General features: G+C 35.1%; 1 protein-coding gene across 1 annotated transcript; it reads right to left on the bottom strand.

The window, feature by feature from the left end:
* Window positions 1-17,516: 17,516 nt before the first annotated feature.
* On the bottom strand, window positions 17,517-18,443 carry LOC102957729 (olfactory receptor 56-like). Its single transcript, XM_007092953.1, has one exon. The coding sequence runs from the start codon at window positions 18,441-18,443 to the stop codon at window positions 17,517-17,519; it is 927 nt and encodes a 308-aa protein (XP_007093015.1).
* Between the last annotated feature and the right edge of the window lie 405 nt (window positions 18,444-18,848).

Genomic DNA, 18,848 nt, shown 5'->3' with positions numbered 1-18,848 from the left:
TCTGTACATTAATTTTGTACCTGCAACTTTGCTGAATTCATGTATCAGTTCAAGCTGACTCTGGTGGAGTCTGTCAGGTTTTCTATGTAGAGTATCATGTCATCTGCAAAAAGTGAAAATTTGACTTCATTGTTCCCAGTTTTGATGCCTTTTGCTTCCTTTTGTTGTCTGATTGATGATCCCAAGCCTTCCAATACTATGTGAAACACCAGTGGTGAGAGGGAACATCCTTGTTGTGTTCCTCATTCAGGGGGAAAGCTCTCAGATTCTCCCCATTGAGGATAATATTAGCTGTGAGCTTTTTATAAATGGCTGCTATGATGTTTAAGTATATTCCTTCTATCACAACTTTCTTAAGGGTTTTCATTAGAAAGGATGTTGTACTTTGTCAAATGTTTTTTTTGCATCTATTGACAAGACCATATGGTTCTGATCTTTTATTTTATCAATGTGATATATTGTATTGATTGATTTATGAATATTGAACCAGGTCTGCAGCCCAAGAATGAATTCCATCTGATCATGGTGAATAATACATTTTATTTACTGTTGAATTGAAAATTCGCTAGTATCATGTGGAGAACTTTGCATCCATATTCATCAGGGATATTGGCATGTAGTTCTCTTTTTTTGCTGGGTCTCTGTCCGGTTTGGAAAACAAATTAATGCTGGCTTCATAGAATGAGTTTGGAAGTTTTCCTTCCCTTTCTTTCTTTCTTTTTTTTTTTTTTTTTGATCAGCTTGAGAAAGATAGGTATTAACTATTAACTCTGCTTTAAATGTCTGCTAGAATTCCCCAGAGAAGCCATATGGCCCAGGACTCTTATTTCTTGGGAGATTTTTTGATAACTGATTCAATTTCTTTACTAGTTATGGGTCTGTTCAACTTTTATACTTCCTCCTGTTTGAGTTTTGGTTGTGAGTGGGTGTTTAGGAATTTGTCCATTTCTTCCAGGCTGTCCATTTTGTTGGCATATAATTTTCCCTAGTATTCCCTGATAATTGCTTATATTTATGAGGGTTTGGTTGTAATAAATCCATTTTCATTTGTGATTTTATCTATTTGAGTCCTCTCTCATTCTTTTTGAGAAGCCTGGCTACAGATTTATTAATTTTCTTTATTTTTTCAAAAAACCAACTCTTAGTTTCATTGATCTGTTCTACTGTTTTTTTTTTATTCCATAATATTTATTTCTGCTCTGATATTTATTATTTCTCTTCTGCTGGGTTGGGGTGGCTTTGCTGTTCTGCTTCTAGTTCCTTTAGTGTGCTGTTTGATTTTGTATTGGACTTTTCTTGTTTCTTGAGATAGGCCTCGATTGCAATGTATTTTCCTCTTAGGACTGCCTTTGCTGCATCCCAAAGGGTTTGCATTGTTGTACTTTAATTTTCAATTGTTTCCATATACCTTTTAATTACTTGTATAATTGCCTGGTTGACCCATTCATTCTTTGGTAAGATGTTGTTTAACCTCCATGCTTTCGGAGGTTTTCCAGACTTTTCCTGTGGTTGATTTCAAGATTCATAGAATTGTGATCTGAAAGTGTGCATGGTATGGTCTCAATTCTTTTATATTTATTGAGGGCTGCAATGTGGCCTATCTTGGAGAATGTTTCATTTGCACTTGAGAAGAAAGTATATTCTGCTGCTTTGGGATGTAGAGTTCTAAATATATCTGTCAAGTCCACCTGATCCAATGTATCATTCAGGCCCATTGTTTCTTCACTGATTCTGTGTCTAGATTATCTGCCCTTTGCTGTAAGTGGAGTATTAAATTCCCTGCAATTACCACATTCTTATCAATAAGATTGCTTATGTTTGTGATTATTTTTTTAAATATTTGGGTGTTCCCAAATTCAGTGCATAGACATTTATAATTGTTAGTTCCTCCTGATGGATAGACCCTGTAATTATTATATAATGCTCTTCTTCATCTTTTGTTACAACCTTTAATTTAAAGCCTAATTTGTCTGATATAAGTATGGCTACTCCAGCTTTATTTTGACTTCCAGCTGCATGATTGATAGTTCTCCATCCCCCCACTTTCAATCTGAAAGTGTCCTCAGGTCTGAAATGAGCCTCTGGTAGACAGCAAATAGATGGGTCTTGTTTTTTGTTTTGTTTTGGTTTTTGTTTTCCATTCTGGTACCCTATGTCTTTTGATTGGAGCATTTAGTCCATTTACATTCAGTGTTATTACTGAAAGATATGGGTTTAGCGTCACTGTGTTATCTGCAGCTTTCATGCTTGTAGTGATGTCTCTGGTCCTTTGTGGTCTTTGCAACCTTTCATTCATAGAATCTTCCTTAGGATCTCTTGTAGGGTTGGTTTAGTGGTGATGAATTCCTTCAGTTTTTGTTTGTTTGGGAGAACTTTTATCTCTCCTTCTATTCTGAATGGCAGACTTGCTGGCAAAGGATTCTTGGCTGCATATTTTTTCTGTTCATCACATTGAAGATTTCCTTCCATTCATTTCTGGCTTGCTAATTTTCAGTAGATAGGTCTGCTACTACCCTTATGTATCTACCTTTGCATGTTAAGGCCTGTTTATCCCTACATGCTTTCAGAATTCTCATTTAATCCTTGTATTTGGCCAGTTTCACTATGATATGAAGTGCAGAAGATCAGTTCAGGTTACATCTGAAGGGAGTTCTCTGTGCCTCTTGGATATCAATGCCTATTTCCTTCCTCAGATTGGGGAAGTTCTCAGCTATGATTTGTTCAAGTACTCCTTCAGCCCCTTTCTATTTCTGTACTTTTTCTGGAATTCCTATGATACAGACATTGTTCTGTCTGATTGCATCACTTAGTTCTCTAATTTTCCCCTCTTGATCCTGGATTTTTTTTATCTCTCTTTTTCTCAGCTTCTTTTTCCATAATTGTATCTTCTTTTTTTAAATTTTTTTAATTTATTTTATTTTTTATATTTGGAGAGAGACAGAGAGACAGAGAGCAAGTAAGGGAGGGGCAGAGAGACAGAATCTGAAGAAGGCTCCAGGCTCTGAGCTGTCCACACGGAGCCCAACGTGGGGTTTGAACTCACAAACCGTGAGATCATGACCTGAGCCGAAATCGGATACTTAACCGACTGAGCCACCCAGGTGCCCCATCCATAATTTTATCTTCTAATTCACCTGTTCTCCCCTCTGCCTCTTGAATCCACACTGTGGCAGCCTCCATTTTATTTTGCACCTCATTTATAGCATTTCTTAATTCATTATGACTATTCTTTAGACCTTTGATCTCTACAATAATCAATGCTCTGTCTTCTATGCCTTTTTCAAGCCAAATGATTAATCTTATGACCATTATTTTAAATTCTTGTTCAGTTATATTTCTTAAATCTGTTTTGATGAATTATTTAGCTCTCACTTCTTCCTGGAATTTCTTTTGAGGGAAATTCTTCCATTTGGTCATTTTGCCTAGTTTTCTGTCCCTTATGAGTTTTAAAAGTTTCTTATGTGCTCTGCCTCTGTAAGCACTGTTATATTAAAGAGAGGGTCACACACTGTCCGTGGCCTGGCAATTTAGCAGGTGTTTTTTAGAGTTTTACTTGCTCTCTGTTGTTGTGCCTTTGGTTATTTTATTTCTCTATTCATAGTGATGTTTCAGACCCTCCATGAGGTGTGTTTTGATTTGTTTCTTGAAGTAGTCCTGGAAAAGAAAATAAACACACAAACAAACAAACAGGAAACAATGACACAAAAACATATATACACATAAAACAAACAAATGGACAAAACACACACACACACACACACACACAGACACAAAACAGTCCAAAATACAAAAAAACAAAAAAACAAAACAAAACAAAAAAAAACAACAGAAACACCAACTACAAGTAAAGAAAAGGGAGGAGGCAGTGCTGATGGAAGAGCACATACATACAGAGAAATGACAGGGGCAGGGACAATGAGAAAATAAACATTAATGGGGCATAGAGACTAAATGGCTCAATCTAGAGACAGAGAGAGAGGAAAATAAAGAAGGGGGCCAGGGGAAAAATTAAGATAAAGTTACCCAGACAGAGAAATTATGTGGCTTGATTATTCCAGAGAGTAAGGAAAGCACCGAAGGAGATGTAGAACATGTATCTAAGGAATTGATTAAACATGTCTGCTTAAACAAACCAACAACCAGAGTAACTAGCCTAGAGGAGGGAAGGGATAGGAAGGGAGAATATATTTAAATAACAAGAATTGTCCTGGCATTAATCCACGCTATGCAGCATCACTGGTCTGGATGATGCAGCCATCTGGTTGCACAGCATCTATCTGGTTCCTGCAGATATGAAGTTACCCAGCACTGAGTGGTGTGGTTTGGCATAGGTTGGTCCCACCTCCACTATGGGCCCCAGGACTGATCCCTGAGGCACCTCCTTGATGGTGGTGGTGGGGGATGGGAAATGGCCATCCCCCAGTCTCTTCTCCACGACCTGGTGGAGTCCTTTTGTGTTGTCCTGACTGTGTCATGGGTCCAGATGGGGCAGTCCTTCTCACTCCAGTGACTTCCCTGGCCCAGCGTTTGTCTGGAAATCAAAGTCCTGCTCTGTGCACTCTGGTACTGGAGAAGCGCCTCTCTGTGAAGCTCGATAAGTGGTCTCAGCTGGCTTTGTGCCACCACACTTCAGGGAGGACCACCTTTTCCTGCTGAGAACCGCACCAATGACTCCACCACTGAGCCAGGGGGTGGTGGATTCAGGCAGGCTTTGTCTTTTCCCACAAGGCTCCAAGGAAGGGCCACTTTCTCCTCCTGTGGACTGCGTCCTTTACCTAGCCACGGAGCCTGAGGGTGGCAGACACAGGCAGGCTTTGTTCTGCCCTACAGCACTCCAGGGAAGGGCCACTTTCTACTAGTGTGGACTGTGCCCTCAACTCAGCCACTGAGCCCAGGGGTGGCAGATGCAGGCAGGCTTTGTTCTTTTGCACTGCCCTCCAGGGAGGGGACTGCTTTCTCCTTCTGTGGACTGTGACCCTGTTCTACCACTGAACCCAGAGTTGACTCCCCTCCTCCCCAGGTGTGCAAACAGGGAGCCGGCCCCTGTCTGAAGAAAGCCCTGCAGTTAGAGATAGGTTCCTTCTCACTCCCAGATCGAGGCTTTTCTCTTCTCAAGATACAGTCCTACACTTCCCCAGCCACTCTTTTTCTTCCCTTTGTCTCTCTGCAGAAGGGCATCCCTCCCCTCCATGCCTACGAGGCTGGTTTTATCTCTTCCAGTTTGCTATCACCCACCTATGGTTTCTCAAGTTGTCTCATTTTCTTCCAAGTAGATTCATTCTCTTTTCCCCCCAGACTCTTGGAGTTCAAAGTCATTTGGCTTCAACACTTCTTTGTTTGAGAGACATGGGAAGTACAGATCCCCTTACTTCTCCACATGTTGGCCCAATAAGCCATTCAATACTTAATCCATTTTCAATTAAATTTTGTGTATGGTTTAAGATATTGGTCCAATTTTATTCTTTTGCATAGGTCTATCCATTTTCCAAGCATCATTTCTTGATGAGAAATGTTCTCCATTGTATATTGTTGGTTCCTATGTCATAATAATATGTGTGTGTGTTTATTTCTGAACTCCATTCTTTTCTACTCTTTTATGTATCTATTTATGCCAATACCATACCTGTTTCAATTACATCATTTGAAATCAGGGGTGTGATGCCTTTAATCATTTTTTCTCAAGATTATTTTGGCTATTAGGGATCATCTGTTTTTCCATAGAATTTTAGAATTATTTGTTCTAATTATGTGAAGAATGACATTGGAATTTTGATAGAGATTGATTTGACTGTATATATTGCTTTGGGCAATATGGATATTTTAATAATTTCAATTCCTCTAATCCATGAGCATGGAATATCTTTCTATTTACTAGTAATTTCTTGAATTTATAATACCAATGTGTTATAGATTCCACTGTACAGGTCTTTAATTTCCTTGGTTGAATTTATTCCTAGAGTTTTTTTTTCTTTTTGATAAAATTTTAAATGTGATTTTTATATTTACTTTTCTTACAGTTCATTGTTAATGAATACAATTTCAACAGATTTTTGTATATTGATTTTGCATCCTGTAACTTTACCAAATTTATTACTTCTAAAAGTTTTTTCTTTTTATGGAGGCTTTAGAGTTTTCTGTATATAAAATTATGTCATCTGCAAATAGTGACAGTTTCATTTACTTTTTTGCAATTTGTATGCCTTTTATTTATTGACCTAACCTAGTTACTCTAGCTAGGACTTTCAATATTATATTGAATAAAAATGGCAAGTGTTACCATCCTTATTTTGTTCCTAACCTTAATGGAAAACATTGCACCTATTCGTAGTTGAGTATGATGTTACATAAGGACTTGAAATAGATGGTCTTTGTAATGTTGAGGTATGCTATATCTACACCCACTTGTTAATACTTTTTTTTATTACAAATGTATGTTGATTTTTTTTCAACTGATTTTTGGCATCTATTGAGATAATCATGTACTTTCTTTATTTTTAAATTTGAATCTTAGTTAGTTAACATCAAGTGCAATATTGGTTTCAGGAGAAGAATTCAGTGATTCATCCTTACATAAAACATCCCAGTGTTCATCAAAACAGGTGCCCTTTTTAATACCAATCACCCATCTAGCCCATCTCCAACCTACTTCCTTCCATTAACATTCAGTTTGTTCTCTATAGTTAAAAGTTTCCTGTGGTCTCTTTCCCTATCTTCTTTTTCTTCCTCCCTTCCCATATGTTCGTCAGGTTTATTTCTTAAATTCCACATATGAGTGAAATCATATGGTATTTGTCTTTCACTGATTGACTTATTTCACTTAACATAAAATATTCTAGTTCCATCTATGTCATTGTCAATGGAAAGATTTCATTCTTTTTGATGACTATTATTCCATTATGTATGTATGTATGTATGTATGTATATGTACATAGATGTATATGCATCTATGTATACAACATATATATACACCATATTTTCTTTATCCATTCATCAGTCAATGGACATTTGGGATCTCCTCATGGTTTGGCTATTGTTGATATTGCTTCTATAAACATTAGGGTGTATGTAGCCCCTTCAAATCTGTATTTTGTATCCTTTGGGTAAACACTTAACAGTGTAACTGTTTTTTTGTAGGGTAGTTCTATTTTTACTTTCTTGAGGAAACTTTTTTTTTTGTCTTCTTCCTGAGGCTGTAACTTGCAGTACTATGTTAAATAGAAATGCTGACAGTGGACACCCTTGTCCTGTTCCTTACCATATAGGAAATGCTCTATTTTTCTCCATTGACAATGGTATTAGCTGTGGTCTTTCTTATATTGCCTCTATGATGTTGAGGAATGGTCCATCTATCCTCACTTTGTTGGGGTTTTTATCAAGGGTGGATGCTATATTTTGTCAAATGCTTTTTCTGCCTCTATTGACAGGATCATATGGTTCTTATCCTTTCTTTATTAAGTGTATCTCATTGATTGATTTGCAAATACAGAAACAGCCCTGCAGCCCAGGAATAAATCCAACTACATCATGGTAAATATATCTTTTAATGTACTGTTTCTAGTATTGTGTTAAGAAGTTTTACATCCAAGTTCATCAGGGATATTGGCCTGTAATTCTCCTTTTTACTGTGGCTTTTGTCTGGTTTTGGAATCAAGGTAATGTTGGCTTCATAGAATGAGTTTGGAAGTTTTCCATACATTTCTATTTTTTTGGAACAGTTTGAGAAGAATAGGTATTAACTCTTTTTAAATGTAGAATTCTTCAGTATTCCATGTGCACTTGAGAAGAATGTATATTCTGCTGCTTTAGGATGAAATGTTCTGAATGTTTCTTTTAAGTCCATCTGTTCCAGTGTGTCATTCAAAGCCATTGTCTTCTTGTTGATTTTCTGCTTTGATAATCTTTCCATTAGTGTAAGGTGTTAAAGTCGCCTGTTATTGTTGTTGTTATTATTAATGTTTGTTATTTACAAGTTTATTTATGCTTGTTATTAATTGATTTATACATTTGGGGTCTTCAAGATAGGGGCATAAACATTTACAATTTTTAGCTCTTGATGGATAGGCCCCTTAATTATGAAATAATGCCCTTCTTTATCTCATGTTACAGTCTTTGTTTTAAAGTCTTGGTCTGAAATAAGTATGGCTACTCTGGCTTTCTTTTGATGTGAATTAGCATTATAGATGGTTCTCCACCCCTTCATTTTCAGTGTGCATGTATCTTTAGGTATAAAATGAGTCTCTTGTGGGCAACATACAGATGGATCTTTTTTTTTTTTTTCCCTTCTGATACCCTATGTCTTATGATTGGAGAATTTAGTCCATTTACATTCAAAATGATTATTGAAAGATATGAATTTAGTGTCATTGAGTTGCCTGTAGTGTTGGTGTTTCTTGTAATATTCTCTTGTCCTTTTTAGTCTTTGTTGCTTTTGGTCTTTTGCTCTGTCCTTTTTTTTCTTTTTTTTTTTTCCTCCACTAAAAAAGTCCCTCTTAAAATATCTTGCAGGGTTAATTTAGTGGTCACAAACTCCTTTAGTCTTTGTTTGGAAATCTCTTTATCTCTCCTATTCTAAATGACAGTGTTGTTGGATAAAGAGTTCTTGTCAGCATATTTTTCCCATTCAGCATGTTGAAAACATCTGCCACTCCTTTCTGGCCTGCCAGGTTTCTGTGGACAGATCCATTGTGAGCCTGATGTATCTTCCCTTGCTGTTTAAGGACTTTTTTCTTTGTTGTTTTCAAGATTATTTCCTTGTCTTAATATTTTGTGAATTTGATTATATGTCTTGGTGATGTTAAATTTCTGCTGAATTTAATGGGAGTTCTCTGTGCTTCTTTGATTTGATGTTTGTGTCCTTCCCCAGATATAATTTACTCACATAAACCATCTCTCCCTTCCTCTCTCTTTATCTTCTGGGACTCCTATGATACAAATGTTATTCTTCTTTAATACATTGCTGAGTTCTCTGAGTCTTGTATTGTGATCTTTGGCTTTTGTATCCCTCTTCTTTTCAGCTTCATTAATTTCATAATTTTTCATAATTTTCTATAATCTTCTATATCACCAATTCACTGCTTTGCTTCATCCATTCCAGCTGTCATGACATCCATTTGGGGTTATATCTTGATTATAGAATTTTTTATTTCAGCCTGACTAAATTTTAGTTCTTTTATCTCTGTAGAAAGAGATTGTCTGCTGTCTTCTGTGTTTGTTTGTTTGTTTGTTTTTAACTTGAGCCAGTATTATATATCTTTTTTAATTTTGTATTTATTTTTGAGAGAGAGTGTGCAAGTGGGGGAGGAGCACAGAGAGGAGAGACAGAAACTCCTAGGCAGGCTCTGTGATGACAGCAGTTAGACTGATGCAGGGCTCAAACTCACAAACCACGAAATCATGACCTAAGCTGAAGTCAGATGCTCAACCCACTCAGCCACGCAGGTGCCCCCAGGCAGTATTCTTATAATCATGGTTTTAAATTCTAGTTTAGACATCTTACTTATGTCAGTCTTGATTAAATCCCTGTCCATGAGTTCTATTGCCTGTTCTTTCTTTTGGGGTGAATTTCTCCATTTGTCATTTTGTCCAGAAAAGAATATACCAAAGAAATAAAAAATAGTAAAGAACCCACAGACCAAGGGAAAAAAAAAAACAACAACTAAAAACAAGCAAGCAAAAAGCATAAAGAAACAAACAAACAAAAAACTAGATCCTGAGTGTTTTGGTCTAGATAATGGAATCTGGATCTAAAAATAAAGTAAAATAAAATGAAATAAAATAAAATAAAATAAAACAAAAAATAAATTAAAAATATACTTTTTAATATTTTTTCATGTATTATTTTTAATTCCTTTTATCCCTTTTATTATTACTATTTTTTTTATTTATATATAAGTAAAATGGAAGTTAGATCCTATTTCCCCTAGAGCAGAAATATGATCTTGGACTTGGTGCAAAGGAGTTGTTTGTGCTGGTCTTCTAGGGGGAGGGGCCTGCTGTGTTCATTCTCAGGCTGACCTATTTCAGTGGAAATGCATCTCCTGGGTGCAGGGGAATGGGGTTTGGCATAAATGTTCCCGTTTCCAATAAGTGGTGCTGTTTTGCTCCCTGAAGCCTTTCAGCTCTGAAAAGCAGAAGGAATGTGGTCTGGTCCAGCTCTATAGCTCAGGAGCTGAATATCTGTGCCGTGAAACCTTACAGAAAAACAATCACCCTTCTTGTGTCCTCAGTTTCTGTCAGAACCACACATTCACCAAGACTGTGTCCACATTTGTTTTGTGTGTGTGTGTGTGTGTGTGTGTGTGTGTTTATTTTAGACACATGACTGAGTCTCAAAACTCCAAATTTTAGGAATACCCACCATGTGGACCCCCACTCTCCCTCTGGGGTAGGGTCTTACTATACTTTTGCAGGACTGTATGAAACAAGCAGTGGTGTGACTGCACTTCTGTTCAGAGTTTATGTCAAAACAGAATGGAAAGTGGGCACCCTTGCTTGCACCCTCAGCTGGAGTGAGTTTCTGTCTTATTCCTGGAAACAGGACAGCACTTGGTATGACCCATCTTTCTTGTGACCCAAGGAATCCTCAGATTACCCTGTCACTCCTGGGATTGTACCCTGCTTTTCCACTTGAACACCTTTAAGCTAGGCGCTTCCCCCAGGGAAGCGGACTGCTAAAACTTCAGGTTTTACCTCTGCTGCTTATACTCATTTGTGGTAGGCTTCTTAAGCTGGCTTGCTCCCCATGGCCAGACCCAGAACAATAGGTCTCCAGGTGAACTCTCTGCATCTCCTACCTTTCAAATGGTGGTCTTCTGTCTACATAAGGTCTTGCAATGTTTGTTCATTCAGACCTCAAGCTGTTTTTTGTTTTTGTTTTTGTTTTTGTTTTGTTTGTGTGTTCAACAAGATTTGACAACTATATAGCTGTGTTCAAGGGACAAGACAAGCTTAGGGTCTCCCTTCTCCTCTGCCAACTCAACTGCTATCATGTACTGTTTAGCCACCATTTTGTTAATGTGGTGTATCCTGTTGATTGATCTGAAAATGCTGAAACATCCTTACATTTCCAGAATTAATCCCATTTGGTCATGGTGTGGACCCTTTAATGTATTGCTGAATTGAGTTTGTTAATACTTTGTTGAACATTTTTTGCATCCATTTTGATTAGTTATATTGGCCTTTAATTATCTTTTTCTGTGGCCTTCTGGTATGGTTTGGGTAATAGTGGGTTAATTAAAATGTTTCTGGGAGCATTTATTCCTTCTCAAAAATTGTTGGAGGAGTTTGAGAGGAATAGGTATTTAATCTATTCAATATCCTATAAATAACAATGAGATCAATTTTATTGGTGGCGTTTAGGTCGCCTACATTCTAATTGATTTTCTACCTGCTTTATCTGTTTATTGAAAGAGTAGTGTTGAATACGTCAACCATAATAGTGAATTTGTTTAGTTTTCCTTGCAGTCTTACCAGTATTTGTCTCCATTTTTTTTTCTTTTTCTTTCAGTTTTACCAGGTTGGGATATGCAATTCTGCAGTTAGGTGGATAAGTGTTTAAGACTGTTATTTCTTGGAAAATTGATCTGTTTTTACATTTGTAATGCCTTCCTTGACCCTTTGTAATATTCTTTGGTTTGAAGTATTTTCCAAAAATTAGTATAACTCTTTTTTCATTACCACTAGCTTGAAATGTCATTATCCCTTTGATTTGAAATTAGTTGCAACTTTATAAAGTCAGTTTATTATATACAATGTAGACTTTTACTTATTATTTTTAAACTTTTGATGATCTCTGTCTTTTTTTTTTTACTTGAGAGTAGTTTCCATTCAGTGTTACATTCATTTTAAGTGTATAACATGCTGATTCAATAAGTTTAATGTTACGCTCTGTTCACCAGAAGAGTATGTAAATTCTTTCATTGTACAACATTATTACAATGTCATTGGCTATATTATTTTAGTGTGCCTTTTATTTAAACTACTTATTTATTACATAACTGGAAGCCTGTATCTCCTACTCCCCTTCACTCATTGTGTCTATTTTTGTGCCACCACCACACTGTTTTATCCACTATAGCTTTGTAGCATATATTAAGATGTGGAATTGTGTTACCTTGAATTTTGTTTTTCTTTCTCAAGATTCCTTTGGTTATTCGGAGTTTTTGTGGTTTGATGCAAATTTTAGTGTTATTTGTTTGATTTTTGTGAAAAATGCTGTTGGTATTTTCATAGGTATTGCATTGTTGCTGTAGACTGTTTCATGTTATACAGACTTTAATTCTGTCACAACTTGAGCATTAAATATCTTTCCATTTGTCTGTGTCATCTTCAGTTTCTTTCATCGATGTTTTATACTTTTCCAAGTACAGATATTTTATCTCTTGGTAAGTTTATTCCTATTAGTCTTATTTGGGATGGTGTGGATTTAAATTAAATTGTTTTCTAATTTCTTTTTCTACTACTTTATTATTAGTGTGTACTGTGTGTGGTATTGCAACTTTACTAAACTATTCCATTACTTCTAGCAGTTATTTGTTGAAGTTTTTATGTTATATGCAAATAGTAACAGTTTAACATTTTCTTTACCAATGTGTATGGTCTAAATTATTTTTCATATCTGATTTCTGTGGTGGGCTTCCAGTACTGTTGAATGAAAGTGGCAAGAATGGACATCCTTGTCTTAATTCCTAACCTTACTGGTAAAGCTCACAGTTTATGTCTATTGAGTAAAATGTTAGTTGTGGTCTCAGATATATGGCCTTTACTATGTTAAGGTTTATTCCCACTAAGCCAACTCTGTTGAGTTTTAATCATGAACATATGTTGAGTTTAGTTAAATTCTTTTTCTGAATCTGTTGATCATATGATTTTTATCCTTTGTTTTATTGATGTGGTATATCACATTGATTTGTGATTACTTAGCCATTCTGGCATCCCTGGAATAAGTCCCACTTGATTTTAGTGAATAATACTTTTAATGAATTTTTTAATGTGTGTTTGTTAATAATTTTTGAGGTATTTTACCTCAATATTAATCAGGGAAATTAGCCTATAGTTTTGTGGGGTTTTTTCTTTCTTTCTGTTTTATTTTAATTCATTCATTCATTCATTCATTTGTTCTTTTTTTTTCTGTGTTGTTTTTGCCTTGCCTAGGTATTAGTTGCTTATGTACATCAACTGATGAATAGATGAAGATAATTTGTTTATATATAGTTAAGAGTTTCTTTTATGATTTGTCTCTCTCTTTCTTGTTTTTTTTTCCTTTCCCTTATGTTCATCTGTTTGTTTCTTAAATTCCACATATGAGTGAAATCATGGTATTTGTCTTTCTCTGATTTACTTTGCATAGCCTAATAGTCTCTAGCTTCACATGTGTCATTGAAAATGGCCAGATTTCATTCTTTTTTTTTTAATCACTGAATAACTACAACTTCTTTATCCATTTATCAGTTGATGGGTATTTGGAATATTTCCTAAATTTGGCTATTGTTCACAAAGCTGCCATAAACATCAGGGTGCATGTATCCCATTGAATCAGTATTTTTGTATCCTTTAGGTAAAAGTATAGTAACTTTTAATGTAATAGTTACATATATAAGGACTAAAGAGTTCAAACAATATATAAAAACAAGTGGGACTCAGTCAAACTGTACCTAGATAAATAGCATATTATAAGATGAAAATAAATATTTGGTCTCTTTACATAATTTAGCTATGTTGATAGTGCTGCTATAAACATTGGTCTACATGTGCATCTTCAAATCAATATTTTTGTTTCCTTTGGGAAATACAGTGTAGTGGAATTTCTGGATGTAGGGTAGTTCTATTTTTAACTTTTTGTGGATCCTCCATACTGTTTTCCAGAGTGACTACACCAGTTTGCATTCTGACTAACAGTTTAAGAGGATTCTCCATTCCCTGCATTTTCACTAACATCTGTTTTTTCGTGTGTTGTTAATTTTAGCAACTGACTGGTGTAAGGTCATATCTCATTGTACTTTTTATTTGTGTTTTGTTGATAATGTGTGATGTTGAGAATTTTCCCATGTGTCTCTTAAGCATCTGTATGTCTTCTTTAGAAAAATGTCTATTCATGTATTCTGCCTATGCACACACATGCATGCACATGCAGTGAAATATTGCTCAGGCATAAAAAATGAAATCTTTCAATTTTCAACAACATGCATAGAGATAGATACTATTATGCTAAGCAGAATAAGTCAGAAAAACACAAATACCATAGAATTTCACCCATATGTGGACTTTAAGAAACAAAACAGATAAACATAGGGGAAAAAAGAGAGAGGCAAATCATAAAACAGACCTTTGACTGTAGAGAACAAACTGAGTGTTTCTTGAGTGTTTGGTGGGCAATGGGTTAAATGTGTGATGGGTATTAAAGAAGACACTTGTGATGAGCACTGGGTGCTGTATGTAAGTGATGAATCACTAAATTCAACACTTGAAATTAATATTACAGTGTGTGTTAATTAACTGGAATTTAAATCAATATTTGAAACAAAACAAAACAAAATGAAACATAAAGAACAAAAGCATTCCTATCAGCACTCAGAGAATAGGAATCACAAAACACAAATAATTTATCAGTAAAATCCTTAAAATTAAAAAAAATGATTTGTAGAGAGATAAATCTCATTTTGAAGATTTATTATATTCTGGTTGTCCTACATGATATGACTTGAAGTATAATTATTCATCAATAATTTTAATACAATTAAATGTCTGCACCATTAAGCATGAATGCATACAATCTTTCCTTGTATTCACCTTACAGTGTGATTATAAACTGATAGTTTAATTTCAGCAATATCTCCTTGGGATTTGATATTTTCTCTTTATATCTAAGTTATGGATAGAGCAAGAATCTTTTGAGCACACATTGATTTTATCTAGAGATAATCTATTTCTTTGTAATAACCTGAAACTTAATTTTTGGTGGCATAATGCCCATATTTGAATCTGACCCTTTTCTAAAATCAAACACAAATAGATACCAGACTTGAAAATTACCTGAGCAGACAAAACCAATTAAGCCATACAAACAAAATTTAATTTATTATGCAAAAAAAAACCCACAAACATAACATGGACCACTTTTTATAAATTCCTCTGAAAATCATAAATGAAACAAACTTTTCCCACAAGTTGACATGAGGCAACCACTTAAAAAAAAGTTTATTTATTTATTTTAAGAGACAGAGAGTATGGGGGAAAGGCAAAGAGAGAGGGAGAAAGAATCCTAGGCAGACTCCACACTGTCAGTGCAGAGCCCAAGATGGGTGGCAAACTGACAAACCCTGAGATCATGACCAAAGCCAAAATTAAGAGTTGGTGCTTAACCAACTGAGCCACCCAGGCACCCCATGAAGCAACCACTTTTAACCAATCATCTATTACTGAGGAAGCTCTAATATTATAACCAATTATTATAAATATTCTCACTCTATAAGCTTTCTTATAACAATATACATGTGAGTCTCATTTCACCATTGGTTTGAGAGTTCCCAGTTTACAAACTATTTTCATATGCACAATATACTCTTATGATTTACTAGTTTAGTCATCTAATACTTTTGTTCCTGTATTCCTGAATTTTGACACATGAAATACAATAAGGCAGCAGGAAATAATAAATGCTATTCTCATTTGGCAGATAAAAAATTAATATGCTCATTGCTGGAAAAATATTTTCTCAGTCAAAAAGTATGAACACTCAACTATGAAGATTAAGAACAAAGAAAACAACTTTAAAATGTAGAAAATGTATTTTAAAAGTTTTTCACTATTGGTAAAATATAATTAAAATACGTTTTTAAATTAACCAATTGGACAAAATAAGCAAAGCAAGAAAGAATTCACAATGATGAGTGGATTATAAATTTATGTAAAACTTTACCCTTCCATATGTAGGTATCAAAACATTTATATTGTATATATGTTAGCATTCAACATATATATTAATTGTATATATATAATTATATATATTTATTAATTATTACTAAGGAAATAGTAAATATTTCTCTATAAAATTTATAGCAAACTTAGCTCTAGAAAACTCTGTTTGCTAACACATGAATAAAAATGTACATATGAGAAGGGTGGCCAATGATAGAAAGCCACTTGATTTCCTGACTGAAGAACATAGGGGTAGTTAGTTTCATCTGATGGTCCATGGACAAATATAGATCCCTTGTTTCAAAACCTAGGGATTTTTCTATTAGCATTTATATTTGTATGTGACAACTTCTAATTTTAAACAGTAGTTAAATGGGTTTTCAAACATTATGAAGGGGTAAGAAAAATCTCTGTTACAAAGTTATAGTAATTCAAACATGTAATTTATGGCCATAGGATTAAGGCATAAGAGAAATAATGAGGGGATGTTTTTAAGTAAATTGTTTAAAATGATACACCTGGGGGCACCTGGGTGGCTCAGTTGTTTAAGCATCTGACTTCTGCTCAGATCATGATCTCACGGGTCATGAGTTTGAGCCTCATATCAGATTCTCTGCTGTCAGCACAGAGGTTGCTTCAGAAACTCTGTCCCCCTCTCTCACTATCCCTCCCCTGCTCACTCTCTCTCTTTCTCAAAAAAAAAAAATAAATAAATATTTTTAAAAATCATGCCTGGAATCATATATTAAAAAAAATGATACACCTGAAACTAATATAACACTGTTTGTTATACTTGAATTAAAAAATAAAAAATAATGCATTAATTAATTAAAGATAATAAACCAGTTAAATATATAAGAAAATATGAAGACCTGAAATAATACTTGGGCAAAAGCAATATGAAAAAAAAAATCCAAAATAGGATTCTTTTTTTAAGTTTTTATTTTAATGCCAGTTAGTTTACATGCAGTGTTATATTTGTCTCAGGTATACAATATAGTAATTCAACACTTCCATACATCACCCTGTGCTCATCACCCCAAGTACGCTGCTTAATCTCCATCATCTATTTAACCCATCCCTCCACCTCCTGCCCTCTGGTAACCACCTGTTTGTCCTCTATAATTAAAATTTTGTTTCTTGATTTGACACTGTCTCTCTTATTTTTTCCCTATGCTTCAAAACAAGAATTTTATCATAGTACACATGCATAAGAAAGGGTTTCACAATGTTAATATTTTTAGGAAGAATTAGTATAAAACTTAGTATGGGGTCAGCGTCACATGGGGTCCACATTTTCTTTTTGTTTAATACAAAAATAAAGACAATAAAAACAGCTATGTTTTATATTGATTGCTGACTGGTTTATTTCTAACTTACAGCATTTTGCTTAATAAATTTGAAAGATTATATGAGGCATAACAGTGCTCTGCTCCATTAGCAGTGTGCCAAAGATAGAGTGAAATTGGCCATGAAGTGTCTACAGACAAGTAGCATTTACTTTCTGTATATTGCCTGTCTCTGTTGTAGTAATATCCTTCTGCAAACAAGATCTGTCATTTCATCTACTATTATCAACATTTATCAATTTATTAAGGTAATCATCTTCCCAGGACTTTCCTGAGAGCTCCAGCCACCTCTTTGTTTCGTAGACTATAGATGAGGGGGTTGAGCATGGGGGTAAGGATAGTGTAGAAGACAGAGACCACTTTGTCCTGCTCAGCAGTGTGATAGGCTTTGGGGAGAAAATATTTGATGATGGCTGTTCCATAGAAGAGAGACACCGCAATTATATGAGAAGAACAGGTTGCCAAAGCTTTTCTTGTCCCCAAGTTTGCTCTTAATCCCAAAACAGTGGAAACAATCTGGCCATAAGAGGCCATGATGGCAGATATTGGCAAAAGGAGAAAGAGAACACCACTGACAAAAAGGCCATTTTCATAAAGAGAAGTGTCAGCACAAACGAGTTTCAGGAGTGCTGGGATCTCACAAAAGAAATGATGGATTTCCCTGGAAGCACAGTAAGGGAGACTCAGAGTATAGATAACATGGATTAAGGCATTGAGAAGTGCACTTAGCCATGTGCCAGTCACCATGAATGCACAGACTATGGGGCACATGAGTACTGAGTAATGGAGGGGGCGGCATATAGCTACATAACGGTCATAAGCCATTACTGCCAGAAGAAGACACTCTGCTCCCACAATAGTCATGAAGAGGAAAAGCTGAATTCCACAACCAATATAGGAAATGCTGTTTCTTCCAGACAAAAAGTCAATGGCTATCTTTGGGACAAAAGTAGAGCTATATAAAAGATCCATCAAGGAGAGTTGACTGAGAAGGAAATACATAGGAGTATGGAGGCGAGAATCAAACCAAATAAGAATCATCATCATTACATTGCCAACAAGGGCTGCAAGGAAAACCAGGAAGATGAGAGTGAAGAGAACCTTTGGGGCCTGGATGTGGTGAAACAGCCCCAAAAGAATAAAATCAGTTCCAGTGGTTCTATTGATCCATCCTTCCATTCTCTCCCTCTGAATTCATTACCCTGGATAGAATTTACAAATATATTTAGACCCTCTATCCATTTTGGTAACACCCTCATTTTACAATGTCTTAATTCCATTGTATCTCTTAGTCTTGCAATATCAAATATATTTATATAAAATTTAATTTAAACATTGTCTTAGCCCAGTTTTACTTCTCTTGTTATTGAATATTTCTTAAGAATGTATGATATCAGACATGTGGTAAATACATAAAACTAGTAAAGTACTGTTATTTCACGAATATTTATACTGAATTAAATATGTAAATATATTATTTTTTAGTGTTACTTGTAGTTGTGTTGAAAAGGCAAGGCTGATGATGTTGAATAAAGTAACTTCTCACCTAAGCAGTATAATGTTTGGTCATCATAAAACCTAATA

The sequence above is a fragment of the Panthera tigris genome, chromosome A1 (assembly GCF_018350195.1).
Source record: "Panthera tigris isolate Pti1 chromosome A1, P.tigris_Pti1_mat1.1, whole genome shotgun sequence".
Taxonomy (NCBI): Eukaryota; Metazoa; Chordata; class Mammalia; order Carnivora; family Felidae; genus Panthera; species Panthera tigris.
Note: the sequence above shows the minus strand (reverse complement) of the source record. Positions and strands in the feature narration are given on the sequence as shown.